We start from the raw sequence: 17,772 nt of genomic DNA on the forward strand, positions 1-17,772 counted from the left end.
CCCCACCAACTCTCTCCCCAAAATTCAGCTCCTTGATGTCTGTGGCAGATCCTGCTCTGGACACCAAGCTCAGGGGCTGAACTTCCCCTCAATCCCTGGGAACTTCATTAACAAGCAATTAAACCCTGTATTAAACCTGACTTAAGTGTCCCTGGTGCAGATTCATCACATTTAAAATGGTATTAAAACAAAAACAGTGGTATTAAAATAGGGAGAAAAAACAAAAACAAAGGTTACAGGGAAAGTTCATGAAGATCCTGGAAATGACAACATGATCCACAGGAAAACACTGGAAAACTGCTCTGGAAATCCCAAGTCCAAGCAGGACAGAGCAACACACATCTCAGGCCAACTGTTGCCCTCAGAATTCTTCTTTATTAAGAGCAGAAAGGAAATTTTGCCTTAAGTTTTTATACATAAAAAAGTAAACAGTAAAATTTTCTTTCTTTCTTCCTTCTTTATAGTCTTTTTCCACCAAAGAAAATTGCTTCGAAATAAAGTTGTTTTCTTTTTTTTTTTAGATAACGTTTATTTAAAAAAATAAAATTAATTGAGACAAAGATACCACACTATTTTGCATGCCGGGCATCCCTTTGCCTGCAGAACCCTGTTCAACACGTCCTTTTTTTCTTTCCAGCACAAAAACCCCGCTTTTTTCTCTGCTTGTTTGTTCGTTTTTCCAAATGCACAAGCAAAAAAAAAAAAAAAGAAAAAACCAGCCCAGCCCGGGCTCCAAGGCAAGGCAGTGAGATACCTCGGGGTGTTTGTGTGTTTAACCAGCTCGGGTCTTTAGTAAAATCAATCTGAGTGGAACTACAGGAGTATTTCACTAGGAGATGATGAGAGATTAGAACCCAAAGCAGATCTGGCTGCACTGACACTACGTTAGAGACTCGTGGGGATCTGTTCGCCAGAGAGTTAATTTGGAATCAAGGGAATCACAAAGACAGAGCGTTATCCCTGCGTGCTGTTCCCAGGCCCGGAACCGACAGGGCTGACTGCGGAGCTGCCTCTGGAATGGGCTCTCCCGAGGCAGGAGACTGTCGGGGAGTGTCACCGGTCCCAGAGCCAGAGTCAGACAAAGTGATCGCGATTGTTAATTACTTGGGTCTCGTCGCGCCTCCCCTCTCCTCCGTCACCCAGTCACGCAGCAGAGCAACCCTTTCCCGGTTTTCCTGGCGGCTCCCGGTTCCCTAGTGGTGGTTGGAGTGGGAGGGGCGGCCCTGGATGCGGAACACGTGGATGTGCAGGTGGGCGGCGATCTGGGAGCAGACGCTGACGCAGTAGCGGAGCAGGTCCAGCAGAGACAGCACCTGCGGGACGGACACGCTCGGATCCCACTCCCGGCATTCCAGGGACACGCTCCGATCCCATTCCCGGCATTCCCAGGGACACGCTCCGATCCCATTCCCGGCATTCCCAGGGACACGCTCCGATCCCATTCCCGGCATTCCCAGGGACACGCTCCGATCCCATTCCCGGGACTCCCAGGGACACGCTCCGATCCCCTTCCCGGCATTCCCAGGGACACGCTCACATCCCGCTTCCCGGAATTCCCAGGGACACGCTCCGATCCCGCTTTCCGGAATTCCCAGAGACGCGCTCGGATCCCATTCCCGGAATTCCCAGGGACACGCTCCGATCCCCTTCCCGGGATTCCCCCCGCAGCGGGACAGGCCCACACGCTCCGGGATTCAGCAGCGGGGCTGGTCTGCATTAATTTAACCTTCAGATCTCCGGGAATACTCTTGGAATCGCAGACTGGTTGGGCTGGGGGGACCTCAGAGCTCATCCAGGTTGGAAAGAGCTCTGGGATCTTCCCAGCCCGGCCCCGGGCAGGGACCCCTCCCACCATCCGGGGGGCTCCAAGGTTATCCAGCCTGGCCTTGGACACCCCCAGGGATGGGGAGTCACTCCAGGAACAGTTTCTGTGGATGTTGAGCTTTTTTCCAGCCCTGTGACAACACAATTCCAGCCTCTGACTCTCAGTTCTCCAGTCAGGGAGGCGAAAAGAGTCACAGCAGCTCCAGAGATCCTGGGAAATGCCCCCTTACCTCTGTCATCATCATTATTATTAAATATTAAATGAATATATCAATATGATATAGCAATATAATTGTATAACATAAGTAACAATGTTAAATATTATTAATAATATCCTCCTAGCTGTTATTAATACTACTACGAATAATTAATATTTATAATTATAATACTCCTGATAATAGAATAATAATATCGTTTAATATAATAATATAATAATTTAATAATAGTTTATAGTTATTATCATCATCATCCCGAGATATTTCAAGGAATCCAAATTTCTCACTTTTCATGAGAATATTTTACTGAGGGAGGGGGAATTCCCCACATAAATGGTATTAAAAAAAACAAAACCAAAAAAACTAAAAATAACCTAAAAAAAAAACCATTTAAAATAACCCTAAAAATGAAGACTAAAATGAAGAATGAAATGAAGACACAAATGGAGATAAAATGGAGAGTAAAATGGAGAAGAAAATCGAGGAAGAAAATCATGAAGAAAATTGAGAATAAAATCGAGAATAAAAGGGAGAATGAAATGGAGAACAAATGGAGAACAAAATGGAGAATAAAATGAAGAATAAAATCAGAATAAAATCAAGAACAAAGTGAAGAATAAAGTGAAGCATAAAATGACGAATAAAGAATAAAATTTATAAAATAAGATAAAATGAAAAATAAAAAGTAAAAAAAAAACCAAAATAAAAATAAATTAAAAATAAATAAAGAAAAAAATAAATTAAAAATAAATTAAAAATTTAAAATAAAAATCAAATAAAAATCAAATAAAAACTCAAATAAACAGGTCCCCTCCCTGTCCCAGCCCCGTGCAGGTGAGCTGGGCACAAGCAACCCCATCATTAGTGAGAGAATCGATGAGCCCCCACTCACCAGGGCAATCCAGAGCACGAGGTACTCGTCGATGAAGCTGTTGAAATACTGGTCCAGGAAGAGCAGAGCGGGGCCCAGGAAAGCTGTGTCGTACAGGTGCATCTCACTCTTGGTCATGTGAGCAACCTGCAGGGGAAAGAGAGCTACTTACAGGGGAAAAAGAGCTTCCTACAGGAGAAAAAAAAGAGCATTTTTAAAGGAGAAAAAAGAGCATTTTAAGAAACAGCCCAGGCCAGCCAAGGCAGAAACACATAGAGCCAAAAACCCAACCCCCAGTTCAAGCCACACAGCTGCAAAATATCCAGTATTTCAATCCTGTTTGAACGTGGGTTCTATAACTGCAGGAGAGGTTACAAGGTTTGCAGAGAAACAGCTTTTATTTAGAGCAAAGGATGCAGCCAGGGAAAACCCAACGTGTTTTCCACCCCACAACCTGTTCCTCCTGCCAGGAACAAACCACAGAAAGGGGAGCAGAAAGGTGATTTTTTTTTCAAGTTGAAAGTCAAATTTGGAAAGTTTAGCTGAGCCTGGAAACAAAATTTACAGCTGCTAAAGCTTCCAATTCAGAGACTTTTGGAGTTTGTCTCTCCTCCACCTCTTTTTTTCCCATTCCATGAGGTCCCCACCTTTCTCTGGGTATGATTTGACGATGTTCTGGGCCCAAGTGAGGCCTTCCCACCTCCCTCCCTGCACAGATGGGCTCCGACGCTCCATCCTCCCTGCACGGCCCAGCTGGAAACCGGGTCTTGGGAAGGGGATAAACTCTCCTTCCACCAGGAATTCTGTCCCAGCTGCCCCAGACATGGAGGGTGGGAGGCAGGGGCTGTTGGACCTCACTCACCTGCTCCCTGGGAATCATTTCAAACTCGTTTCCCTCCAGAGCTCGGAGTTAAACCCTCATGTGAGTGTCCCAGAGCTGTGTCACCTACTCCCTCCCTCCCCACGAGGGGCTTTCCAGCCCTGTCCCAGCCCAGCTCTTCCCCACGAGCACAGAACCCGCTGTTTCTGTGGTGACCAGGAGCTGGGGGAGCAGAGCTGGGGACCTTCAGCTGCCCTTTCAGACACAGGAGGGCTCTGCTGCAGCTCCAGGCTCCCCAAATCACCTCCTCAGGGCTCCAAAGGGCACAAGTTACCCATTGGAACCCCCAGGAACTCCCAGTTTTGCCAGAAGTTTCCATGGAGCCTGGAAGGGGCAGGTCCCGCAGCACTCACCACCAGCTTGTTGGTGATCTTGGCGGAGACGCAGCCGAAGGTGAGGATGTAGAGGCAGGGGTGTCTCTCGAAGAGCTGCACGGCCGATTTCTTGTAGATCATCACGGCCAGGGCGAGCACGGCCCCGATGTGCAGGAACGGGGACAGCACGCTGGTGCCCTGGGGACAGGGAACGGGGTCAGGGAGCAAGGGAACCCCAAACACCCTCCTGGCTGGGAAAGGGGAATAGGGTCAGAGAGGATGGGAACCCCAAACACCCTCCTGGGCTGGGAAAGGGGAATGGGGTCAGAGAGGATGGGAACCCCAAACACCCTCCTGGGCTGGGAAAGGGGGACGTGGGTCAGAGAGGATGGGAACCCCAAACACCCTCCTGGGCTGGGAAAGGGGAATGGGGTCAGGGAGCAAGGGAACCCCAAACACCCTCCGGGCTGGGAAAGGGGAACGGGGTCAGAGAGATGGGAACCCCAAACACCCTCCTGGGCTGGGAAACGGGAGATGAAGGGAAATTATCATGTGAAAAATGGGGTTCATAAAGCAAGGGAACCCCAAAAACCCCTCCTGGGCAGGGAAATGGGGGGTGAAGTGACAGTATGGCAGGAGAATGGGGTTCATAAAGCAAAGGAACCTCAAAAACCCTCCTGGGCTGGGAAACGGGGGATGAAGGGAAATTATCACATGAAAAACGGGCCCCCGAGGCAGGGGGGAGAACAGCTAAGGGGGTGGATTTGGGGGGAACAGGAGCTGAGGGGATGGATTTGAGGGAACAGGAACTGAGGGGATGGATCTGAGGGAACAGCTGAGGGATGGATTTGGGGAACAGCAGCTGAGGGGATGGATTTGGGGGAACAGCAGCTGAGGGGATGGATTTGGGGGAACAGGGGGCTGAGGGAATGGATTTGGGGGAACAGGAGCTGAGGGGATGGATTTGGGGGAACAGGAGCTGAGGGGATGGATTTGGGGGAACAGGAGCTGAGGGGATGGATTTGGGGGAACAGCTGAAGGGCTGCATTTGGGGTGTGGGGCAGAAAAACCCCTGTGAGGCAGCAGAGCCAGGGGCAGGGGGGGCTCAGGAGACCCTCCCCAGCTCCTGTCCCACTGCTGGAAGGACAGTGCTCAGCTCTGAAGGACCAGAACTCCCTGAGGAATCTCCTGGGAAGGGACTTTGCACCGGATTTCAGTGTGAGCTCCCCGGGGTTGCATGTTTGGGTATTGGTATAACCTGGTTTGTGTCAGTAACTCAAACCCCCAAAAGCAAAATGCTGGCACTGCTTCCAATCACCCATTATAACCTCCGACTCCTAAATCTACTCTTCTTACACATACACACAATATTAACTTGGGGGTTTTTCCCAAGCCAGAAAATGAAGTGAAAGGAAAATATTTCACCTGGAGGGGGGATAACACAAACAAAACAAAATAAAATAAAATTAAATGAAATTAATTAAATTAAAATAAACAAAGTAAAAATAAAATACAAATGAAATTAAATGAATTAAATTAAATTACAAATAAAAAATAAATAAAACAAAAATACAATTAAATGAATTAAATTAAACTAAAACAAAATGAAATGAAATTAATTAAAAATAAAATAAAATGACATTAAATTAATTAAAATAAAATAAAATATAATAAAATAAAATGAATTAATGAAAATAAAATAAAAATTAATAAAAATAAATGAAATTAATTAAAATAAAATAAAAAATGAAATTAAATGGAATTAAATTTAAAATAAATTAAAAATAAAATAAACCAAAACAAAATGAAATTAAAAATAAAATAAATTAAATTAAAAATAAATGAAATAAAAATAAACAAAATAAATAAAAACGCCAGGCGTGGCTGAGGAGGAGGAAGGGCAGGACAAGGTACTCACTGCTATGGTGGAGCCATTTTTGCCAACTCCCCCTGTGAAGATCAACCAAAGTAATTGGTGCAGGAAAAGATGGTTCCTGCCACAGTACAGAGAGCTGGGAATATTTTCACCTGGATATTCAGGATTGGAATCTTCATGGGAGAGAGACAAGAAGTTAAAAAGATGCACAAACAAACTGGCTTTGGGTTCAGGTTCCCCAGTGCACCCAAACACTCCACTTGTCCAGGGCTGTATTTGCTTGGCTCTGCCAACACAGGGATTGCAGTTCCTCCTGGGCACACAGGGAGACGTGTTTCTCCAACAATTCCATACCAATCCTCCCTCAAGCCTCCCACAAAGCCAGGCTGATCTCCAGGCACACGAGAAGAGCCCCCAAAAGTGGGCCAAGAAACCAAGAACGGCTGCAAGTCCCTCCAGGGGAGGGAAATTCCTCCCTTGTCTCTCCTGGAGCTGGTTCTTCTACGCTCCCACCTGCACCAAGACCCAGAGAAACCCTCCAGAAAGGGGCTCTGAACCTTTGGGCATGGCCAGGGAGGTGAGGAGAGCCCAGAGGAGGCACCTTGGGGTCCCTGAGTGGGGCAGGAGGGCTGAGGCTGCCAAAGAAGGGGAAAGGAGCTTAATTTCCAAAGTTCCCTTCGGGTTTAAGTCTCGACCAGAACAGAGGAAGAGAAATTACAAAAATAGCCCAAATTAAACCCCAGGAAGTTCATGGAAGGGGAGTGTTTGGAGAGATAACTGCCCCAAACTTCCCAACTTTTATCTGGACCACCACAAGAAAGCTCCTTCCTGGGGAAGTGCTGTGGTGGAACTCCAGGGAATAACCCAGCTCAGCCCCCCAGGGCCAGCCCTGGGAGCACCCAGGGAGCTCCAGGTGTCTCTGTTTTTGCTTTAATTTCCCTCTCAGAGCAGGCAAACCAGGGAATATTTGGAGCTGGAAGCATCAAGTCCAACCTCAGACACCCCAAAACCCCACCCTGGTGTGTTTTGTCCAGACATCCCTCAAACTTGAAGATCATTCTGGAAGATTTTGAAGATATTTTTTTTTGTTTTCTGTGACGTTCAACAGCTTCACCTCCTGATCCTCCCAGGCAGAGCAGCCTGAACCCTTCCCACTCTCCCAACCCTGCCCTGGAGGTTCCTGCCCAGCCTGGGGCAGCTCCACAACACTCCAATGTATTTTTGGTCTTGCTCAGGCTGCCTCTTTAAGGTAAAAAAAAAAAAAAAAAAAAAAAAAAAGAAAGATTGTAGAGAAAAAATAAAGGCAAATAAAGCAAAAGGATGAATGGCCACAGACGGGGCATCAGCCATCGATGCCAGGAGTTCAGGGCTTCCAAGGTCTCCCCTCAGCCTTCCAAAAGCAGGTCCCTCTGCCCCAGAGAGGGAACTCTGGTATTTAAAGGATGGGGTGAAATGGCTTTTACAAGCACAAAAAACCACTAACAAGCTCCAAACAGGAGTCAAGAGACATCAGAGTTGACATTCCCCGAGGTAAGTGGAGAAAAGAACTCCCAGACACGACAAAGCCGCAGAGAAATGTGCTCAGGGAGGGGCAGGGAGGGGGAAATCACAGTTAAAACCCCCAATTTGGGCCAGTTCTGCTTTGTTAACACCCTCCTGTCCCCTGCCAGGGCAGCAGCACCAGGGAGGGCTGAGAGGCAGAAATAATTCATCATTAATCATTATCACTAATGAGGAACAGCCACAGCCTGGGATCTGGGAGAGGAGGGGGATAAAAAGCTGCTAAATGGGGACAAAGTGGAAGCAGCAAAGCCAAGAGTGTGAAGCAGCAAAATCAAGGAAATATCAGATGATTTAACTTTTTCCCTCTGAAATGTTCCCACAGGATGAAATTGCAGCCCCTGGATGTGAAACCAGGGGATTCCTTGGCTGTTATTCCATAGATCACTGCAGCCCAGGGAATTATTCAGACCCTCCTGGGACTGGAAGGGGTTCATCTCCAAGTCAGATCCGTGGGGAACTTCCCAAAAAACCACGTCAGGAATTCAGGGAAGGGACACAAGATCCACATGGACTTCCCAAAAACCAGGAATTCTGGGAAGTGTCATCAAGAGTCAAATCTATGCAGAACTTCTCAAAAACCACGTCATGAAATTCAGGGAAGTGTTCACCAGCCAGAGGTTTCCAGGGAAATCTCATTCTGTGTTCACCCTCTGAGACTCCAGGGAGCTGCTGGATCCAGGGACATCCCGGGAAAGCAGCATTCCAGGTGAGAGCCAGCTGGGATGGTGGAGGTGGTCCCTGCCCAGGGCAGGGGTGGAATGGGATGAGCTTTAAGGTCCCTCCCAACTGCACCATTCAGATTCCAGGAAACCTGGAGCAGAGGGTTTGCTCTTGGAGCAGCTGGCACAGGGAGCTGTTCCTGAAAGAGCTGGAGAGGGACTGGGGACAAAGGATGGAGGGACAAGACAACGGGAAATGGCTTCCACTGCCAGAGGGCATGGTTAGAGGGGATATTGGGAAAGAATTCTTCCTGGTAGGATGTGGAGGCCCTGGAATGGATTTCCCAGAGGATGCCCCATCCCTGGGAGTGGCCCAAGGCCAGTTGGATAAACCTGGAGCAGCCTGGGATAGTGGGAGGTGTCTCTGCCCAGTGGCAGGGCTGGGGCTGGATGGGATTGAAGGTCCCTTCCCACCCAACCCACTCCAGGATTCCACAATTCCAAATTTTAGTTGGGAAAATCCCGGCATGTCAATAGGAACACGTGGCAGCAGGAAGGGAACAGGGTCAGGAGAGGTTGGAAGAACCTGGATTAAAGCAAGGCTGGGATATTGCTGCCAGGAACTGCAGAGTTGGTGCCATCGGAGTTCTGGGATCTCAAACCCCAAATAACGAGGGAATGGGCAGGAAAAGAGCCTATTTTCACCAGCTGAGGGTCAGGGAAGAGACCTCAAATCTCACACCCAGCCGGGAAACCTGGATCCCGGGAGTTCTTCCCACAGGGCTGGATCCCAGCTGGAATGTGGAGCTGTCCACGGACTCTCTACCTGAGGAACAACAACCTCCAGCTCCACATTTCCGAATCCTTGGTGCCTTTGGGGAGGAAAATCCCAGGAACTGCAGGACTTTTCTCTTGCTTCCAACAGCAAAATAAATCAGTATATGGAATATAAACTACATAATCCATGGATTAAACAAGTTGCCCTAAACTTGCTCCCTTCATTCCCATTTTCCTAGTGATCCAAACTCACCATCTCCCAGGAATTCTCCAGCTCCAGGAGTGTTTAAAAGGGAATTATAAGGGCCAGAAAGGAGGGAGCCAGGACAGGGACAACCCAGTTTTATGGGATACAAGGAAAGGAAATGAATTAAAGCAACAATTCCCCAAATCCATAATCCTGCAAGTTTTCCCACCTGCTCTTCCCAGCGGAAAGTGGGAATGTTTGAGTGCACGACCCCCTTTGGATCCCGTTATTTCCCTCCTCCCCCCCAAAACCAAGCAAATCAAAACTCCCACACCCAAATCCCATCAGACATTCCAGGGTTAGGAATGTTGCTGTGATTAGTGATTAATTATAATTAAGAACAAAGCCCATCAAGTGCCAGCTGACATGGCCTGAGAGCCCACAGGAACACATCTATATCTATAGATTATATGGTTTTATATATATGAACATATAGATATAAAGTAGGTATTAAAACATATAAAATAGATATATAGATATAAATAAAATAGATGCAAAATTAGATATAATAGATGCAATAGATTTAAATATAGATATAAATATAAATATATATAAATATATATAAATTATATATAGAGATAAAACATATAGATTAGAGTATAGAATATAAATCAAAACATTCATTTAATCATTTAATCCCAATTTAAAAGGGAAAAAAAGACAATTTGGGGGTTTTTCCCCCCATAGAATCGAAGTCAGCCCAGCCAGGCCCAATTAACCCCAAATCCTCATCCCAATTTAATGCTCCTCCACTGCCCGAAATCCATGGAGGGTTTCCCAGGATTTCCCTGAAGGCCCATCGAAATCTGGGCAATATTTGATGTTTTTCCAGGTGGAAAAATACCTTTTTTTTTTTTTTTAGTACTCTGGCCCACGCCAGAACCAGGGATATCCCATTTGAGTCGACTACTCCAAAATTCCCATTTCCCACTTGCCGAGGAAAAATCTCCTCCCAAATCAACCCGGTGAGGGAATTCATCCAGGGGAAAAGGAAAATAAATCAGGATAAGTAAGAAAGGAGCAGAATTACCAGAGATGCCAAAAAGGAGTCCTCCAATCACGGCCAGCAAATGCATGATTATTATGAAGATTGCACTAGTCAGTCACCATCAATTCTGATCAGTACAAAAAGAGCCAAAAAAAGCCGAATTATTCCGAGCACTGAAGCAATTCCAGGCTGTTATTTGCAAGCTCAGCACAGCAGCTCTGTCATGCACCCAAATCCAGGGAAAAGGGCAGAATTCCCCCAGAATTTAAGGGAGAAAAATCAGTGTTTGGGGGTTTATTGGTAAATTGGACCCTGGGTTATCCCAGTTATCCAGAGGAAAAGGGTGGATGTCACTGCTCAGGGCGGGAATAAATACCCAGTTTGAACCTTCTCCACCAAAAAACCAGGATTTTATCAGAGAATGCTGGAATGCTCAGGAGGTGTTTTAATGCCTTTGGGTGTTATCGGCCTTTTAAAGGGCCTTTGATTCCCTGCCTTTAATTCGAATATTCGCCCTGAGACACCGAGTTTAAAAAGGAAACACAAATCCCTGGAGAGCCGGAACGGAAAAGGTCGGAACCAGGAGGGAGGAACCAACTGTGGGGGTGGAAAACTGGAGGGAAAGAGGGAATTTGGGGGGTTTTTTAAAGGGAATGAAAAAGTCCTGGAGAAGAAGAAAGAGGGAAAAGTGGGAGTGAAAATGAATAAAGGGAGGGGAAGAAAAAATAGGAAAGGAAGAGAAATAAATAGAAAAAAAGAAAAATAATAAATTGTAAAAAAAAATAAAAAAGAAATAAAATAAATAATAAAAATAATAACTATGAATAAATATATTAATATATTAACATATAATATATACAATAAAAATAATAATAAAATAGTAATGAATAATTAATAAAATGAAGTAATAATCAAGAGAGAAATAGAAATAAATAAAATAAATAGAAGTAAAGAAACATACAAGTGAAACAAAGAGGATGGACTTGCTGGTGTGTTATATATTCTATATATAATATACATAATGTTATATAACATTATATACTATTTATAATGGTATTATATACTTTATATTATATATGTATACATAACATATGTATGTATAATATAATAACATTATACATAATATAATATATATAATGTATATTTTTTATACTTTATTATATTACATATATAATTTGTGATTTTATAGACACATAAATAAAATACATGTTATATGTATAACACATGGCTATAATATATAATGTAAATATAAAATACAGGCTATAAAACATATAAATATAAAATAAAATCTAATATATTATATTAATATACACGATATATAATATACTATACTATTTTTTATATTCATAAAATATGGAATTTTTTTGCCTGTTGCCTTCAATGCCCTCCCAGCCCATGGAGTCATTTCAGGATCAGCTCAGGTTTTCTCCCGGGGCTTTGGAAGTGGATTCTCTCATTTGGGGATCTCCAGCCTGGCCAAAATGCGGGGCTTTGGGGCAAAAATAATTTGGTTTCAGCAGCAGAACCAGGAGCAGGAGGGACAGTCCCGAGGCTGCGGCCAAATCCCACACAGACTATTTGGGATATTTGGAATATCCCCCACAGCAGGGACAAGGGAAGGGCAACGAGGGCTTTGATGCCCCTCCTGCTGTCCTGTGGATCATGGAATCTGGGAGTGCTTTGGGCTGGAAGAGCTCCATGTCCATCCCACACAGGGATCAGGGAATCTGGGAGTGCTTTGGGCTGGAGGGACCTCAAAGATCCTTTGATTCCCCCCTGCCCCGGGCAAGGACAGCTCCCACCATCCCAGGGGGATCCAACCTGGCCTTGGGCACACCCAGGGATGGGGCATCCTCTGGGAATTCCATCCCAGCCCCTCCCCACCCCCCATGGAGGAATTCCTTCCCAGCAGAAAGACATTGGAAGGAATCTCTCCTTTCATTGGAGTCTTCTCCCAGTTTTCCTCCAACAGCTTTGGCTGAACTTTCCCAACATCTGTGAAGAATCCATGGATCCTGCCCAGGGCAGGAATGATGGAAACCCTGAAGGAGGGTGGGGAAGGTCTGGAAACCTCTGGAAGCCACACAACCCAACCTGACTCCATGTCTGTGCCGGTACAGGTGGATACAGGGAGCAAGGGGAGGAATAAACGGGAATGAATTCCCAAAATGCCACAAGTTTTGCCACCCAAAAGACACTGAATTGGCACCAGTGTTCCCAAAAGTCCTAAACACGGACTAAAAAGTCCTTAAAATGGAAACTAAGTGGAAAAATGGGATTATAAAACAAAGCAACCACAGCTTTGCCAAGGGGGATCCTGAGCAACGGCACGGCCGGGAAAGCTCAACCCGGAATTCCGGCCTCCTCCTCAGTGGTTAACTTGGGATTAATGCTCTGCTGCAGGATTAACTGAGCTGGGCTTAAACAAAACCCATACTTGCCTCAGTCACTGGGCTGGTTCTACACTGGGAAGCTCCCAGGAAAATGGGAAGGGAAACGCAGGGAAAGCACTCGCTCAGTTTGGATGGAGCCTGGCTAAAGCCTGGCTTTGGATGGAGATCACTAAAGCCTGGCTTTGGATGGAGATTGGCTAAAGCCTGGCTTTGGCTGGAGATGACTCAAGCCTGGCTTTGGGAGGGCTGCAGTGCCTGGGACAGGCTGTGCTGAGCAGTGACCCTGTTCCTGCCCCACTGTGGCACAAAAGGCTGGAGTGGCCCTTCCATGATCAGGGCTGGAGAACAAACCCCTGGAGCTGTGGCTCATTGAGCAAATCCGAGTCAAAAATCAGGGAAAGAAAAGCAGGAAGCAGGGAAAGGCCCCTGGTCCTACATTCAGTGCCTGGTTTAATTCCTGCCATCACATTAATGACGCCCACGGACCCGCAGGACAGCAAAGGGATTTCCAGGCAAGGAGGAAGGAGCCAGTTCCAAGCTGCTCTCTCTCCCTGTGTCTGTATTCCCCCTCATTGCAATCCTGCATCCCAGGATCCAGGGGAAGAGCAGGAATGCCAGGAGAGCCTCAGAACTGGGTTATTTTTAGGAAGGGGATATTTTCAGCCACTTCCTCCTTCCTGCAGGGTTCTGTGCCTGATGTTTCCTGACCAAACTCGTCCTGTCCGCGCTGCCCAAACACCTGGGACATCCAGATCCATGAAAACGGGGCAAAGGAAACAATCCCTTCTCCCAAGGCATTCCCACCCACAACAGAGGGATGGGAAGTTTCCTGGGGCAGTTCCTCAGGGGACACAAGGAAAGCAGATCCCAAACCCTTCAAAGGAACCCGGGGCTCTGTCAGCGGCTGCACAAACAAACAGGAGCCCCGACGGGGTCTGAGATCCGGGGATGGGAGTTGGGAGATCCTGGATGGGGCTTTGAGATCTCCGGGAACATTCCGGCAAAGGAGGAGAACAAAGGGCTGATGGAGACAAAGCAAAGGCTCTGACTCAACATTTCACACAAAGGGCCCTGATGGAACAATCCGATGGCAGGGCTGGGAAAACCTGAAAACAGGGCTGGAAAAAACTGGGAAAAACCTGAAAATAAGGCTGGAAAATGCTGATTCCAGAGCAAAGTGACAGGCACTAAATAATTAATAATAATTAAATGAGGAATAACAACCAGGACCTCTGCAGGAAGGAGGAGGGAGCGGGTCAGGCAGTGCCAACGCTGCCCCAGGCTGAACCAAGGGCTGGAAATGGGAATATCCGAGGGTTTAATCCACACAAAGCCAGGGAAGCAGCAAAGCTGGGAGTTGTAAAAGCCCGTTTCAGCCCTGCCTGAATTCCCAAGGCAGCAGAACGTCTACAGAGCTTCCAGGGGCTCCCATTCCTGCAGAGACACGGAAACGTCTCCCTCTCTTTCCACCCTGCCTTGGGACAAACTGGAAAGCAGAGGAATTGCCAGTTTTCCAACTGTTGTGCAGTTTTCCAGCAGAAGATCCACAGAATCCCAGACTGGTTTGGGTTGGACCTTAAATCCCATCCCATTCCACCCCTGCTCTGGGCAGGGACACCTCCCACCATCCCAGGGGGATCCAACCTGGCCTTGGGCACTTCCAGGGATGAGGCAGCCACAGCTTTAAGGTCCCTTCCCACCCAAACCATCCTGGGATTCCAGGATTCTGGAGCCCCTCTGCTTGGAGCCAGGATGGGAGAGCTGGGAATGTTCCCCTGGAGAAGAGAAGGCTCCAGGGAGACCTTGGAGCCCCTTCCAGGGCCTAAAGGGGCTCCAGGAGAGCTGGAGAGGGACTGGGGACAAGGGATGGAGGGAAGGACACAGGGAATGGCTTCCCACTGCCAGAGATGGGATATTGGGAAGGAATTCCTGGCTGGGAGGGTGGGGAGGCCCTGGGACTCTGGGATGGAATTCCCAGAGGATGCCCCATACCTGGAAGTGTCCAAGGCCAGGCTGGAGCAGCCTGGGATGGTGGGAGGTGTCCCTGCCCAGGGCAGGGATGGGACTGGATGGGATCTGAGGTCCCTCCAAGCCAAACCATTCCAGGATTCCATGGGAATGCTCTGCCTGGCCCAGGCTCTGCAGGCACTGGACAAACATCTCCTGGAATGGCCAAGGTGGGACCTTTTCCCCCTGGATCCTGCAGCAGCTCCTCTGCTCTGCTCCCATGGAAAACTCTCCTCATCCAGTTCCAGCAATTCCCTCTCCTCCCACAATTCCAGCTCTTCCTGCCCCACAGCCAGACCAGGGAATATCCCCCCATGATTGGATTTTATGGCTCTTTTCCCCCCAGGGGCTCCCTGGGCACTCGGTTCTGTCCCAGCCTAGAATCCTAATGGAGCTTCTCCTCCCTTTCCTGGCCCAATTCCCGATTCCCAGCACTATTCCCAGCCTTCCAGGGATTATCAGCAAAGCATTTCTAAATTCCTGGCATTTCTGGCACCTGATCCCTCCAAGTGATTATTATTATTAAAATATACTATATAATAGTTATATGTAAATAATATTAAATGTAATGTTAAATATTATAATGATGGTGATGATGATGATGATAATAATAATAAAAGAAGAAAAGAGAGGAAAAGAGAGGGAAAAGAAAGGAAAAAGAAGGGAAAAAGAAAGAATAAAAAAATAAAATAAAATAAAATAAAATAAATAAAATAAATAAAATAAAATAAAGCCAAACAGTTCTTGTTTCTGGTGGGAAAAGTGTTGAAATGGCAGCAACCAAAAGGTTCCTCCAGCTTTAAATAGTTCCAACATGATTCCATTCCTACACTGAGAGATTCTCCTGCCTGGCTTTGAGGTGAAGCCAAAACTGGGATAAATAGGGAGGAATCTTTAAATCAACCTTTTGTGTTGAACAGGCAGCTTTGGAGTAACAACAACTGAAATACTTAAAAAATAGTTTAAAAAATACCTTTTTTCCAGTTAATTTGAATTTTTCCCTGCTCATTTTTTCTCCTTGTGTTAATATTAAATCTTTACATATTTATTACAAAGCAGCATATATAACATTTATTAATATATATAATATGTTGTATATTATCTATAAATATGTTATTATATATATAATATATAATAGATACATATACACTAAATATTATAATACACATAAGCCAAAACTGGGATAAAGAGGAACCTTTAAATCACACTTTTGTGTTGAACAAGCAGCTTTTGAGCAAAAAACCAAATATTAAAAAAAAAAAAATTAAAACCATACTTTTTTCCAGTTCATTTGAATTTTTTCCTGCTCATTTTTTAATATTTAAAATAAAATAAAAAAAGAAAACTTTTTTCCAGTTCATTTGAATTTTTTTCCTGCTCATTTTTTTCCAGTTAATCTGAATTTTTTTCCTGCTCTTTCTTTCCAGATCATTTGAATTGTCTCTGCTCGTGTTTCCCTCCCGTGGGAGGTGTCAAAGCCCAGGGAAACCCGCTCAAAAGCTGGGGAACCCCCAAAGCAGGGGGTTTTTGAGGGCAGTGCATGACAGAGGTGCCGTCCCCGCTCGGCCGAACCTCCGGCACATCCCGGGAATGTTTTACCGTGCAATTCCAGACCCAGGGTCCCAGAATTCCCGAGAGCAGCTGGATGGCCACAGTGCAGAGCACGGACTCTGTCACATCGAATCTACGCCGGAGAGAATTCCTGAGAGCCCGCCCGGAGCTTGCCCTGCCCGGGAGATTCCCAGGATCCGGGATTCCCAAATCCACACGGATTGGGGACAGGGTAAAGGGCAGGACGAGGGTCAACAGCCCAAATAAACCAAAGGGGAAGGAGGGAATGGGAATGGGGGATACACCTGGAACATTCCCAGGAGCTTCCCAGGATCCACAATCCCCAAATCCACAGGGATTGGGGACAGCTCAATGAGCTCCATAACGCAAAGGGGAACAAAGGAACAGGAATGGGGGATACACCCGGAATCCTCCCAGAGCTCTGCCCTGCCTGGGAGCTTTTCCAGGATCCGGGATTCCCAAATCCACACGGATTCGGGCTAAGTTAAAGGGCAGGACGAGGGTCAACAGCCCAAATAAACCAAAGGGGAATGAGGGAACGGGAATGGGGGATACACCTGGAACATTCCCAGGAGCTTCCCAGGATCACAATCCCCAAATCCACAGGACTGGGGACAGGTTGAAGGGGCAACAAGCTCCAATAAACCAAAGGGGAAGAAAGGAACGGGAATGGGGGATACACCTGGAACCTTCCCAGAGCTCTGCCCTTCCCAGGAGCTTCCCAAGGATCCGTGATTCCCAAATCGCACGGATTGGGGACAGGTCAACGAGCCCCAATAAACAAAGGGGAACAAAGGAACGGGAATGGGGGATACACCTGGAACCTTCACTCAGGAAATCAAGGGGGAAATGAGGGAATGGAGGGAAATTCCTTGGGGAAATGAGGGAATGGAGGGAAATTCCTTGCTTGGAATGAAAGAGATATCATGAATAATGCTAAAAAATGATGAAAATAAAGAATATAAAAGTAACACATAAAATTAAATAATAATAAATAGTAAATAATAAACACATAAAAAAAATTAATAGTAATAAATAAAAAAAAATAATAATAATAACAAATAAATAATCCATAAATAACAAATAATAAAAATCTCATAAAGCAGCAATAAATCCCCAGCCAGGCAGAGCCCAGGACTCTCCTGCCCTGCCCCCAGTGACACTAAATCCATTTATTTTGTCACCTGGAGTCGGTTCTGCTGTTTGGGAGGAGCAGAAATGCCAGTTTTATCCCAAGTTTCCACCTGGGAGGGACAGGAGGAGGTTCCTTGGGAAATGCTGCTCCCAGGACCCCGCTCAGGGGGAACCACCCCCCGTTCCCTGAATCCATTCATTGTTCAGCCCAGCAGAAAGGGAGGAACAAACATGAAAAATGACCCACATCGATACATTTATAAATAAATAAATGCATAAATAAATGTAGTTAAAATATTTGTATATAAAGTTATAAACAAATGTATTTAAAATATTATAAATAAATAATTTATGAATAAAAAGATGAAAATAAAGAATATATAAATTTAGAATAAAATCTATATATTTAAAATATTTGTAAATAAATAACTTTATAAATAAATATGTGTTTA

At 45.9% G+C, this 17,772-nt stretch overlaps 1 protein-coding gene across 1 annotated transcript in view; it reads right to left on the reverse strand.

The window, feature by feature from the left end:
• Window positions 1-355: 355 nt before the first annotated feature.
• CEPT1 (choline/ethanolamine phosphotransferase 1) overlaps window positions 356-17,772 on the reverse strand; it is a 31,193-nt gene continuing 13,776 nt past the window's right edge. The window contains 6 exon segments of the mRNA XM_032710444.1: window positions 356-1,313; window positions 2,932-3,057; window positions 4,144-4,302; window positions 6,023-6,069; window positions 6,072-6,153; window positions 16,214-16,298. Of these exon segments, the coding sequence (XP_032566335.1) occupies window positions 1,194-1,313; window positions 2,932-3,057; window positions 4,144-4,302; window positions 6,023-6,069; window positions 6,072-6,153; window positions 16,214-16,298 (619 nt within the window). The 3' untranslated portion in view covers window positions 356-1,193.

The sequence above is a fragment of the Chiroxiphia lanceolata genome, chromosome 25 (genome assembly GCF_009829145.1).
Source record: "Chiroxiphia lanceolata isolate bChiLan1 chromosome 25, bChiLan1.pri, whole genome shotgun sequence".
NCBI classification, from domain to species: domain Eukaryota; kingdom Metazoa; phylum Chordata; class Aves; order Passeriformes; family Pipridae; genus Chiroxiphia; species Chiroxiphia lanceolata.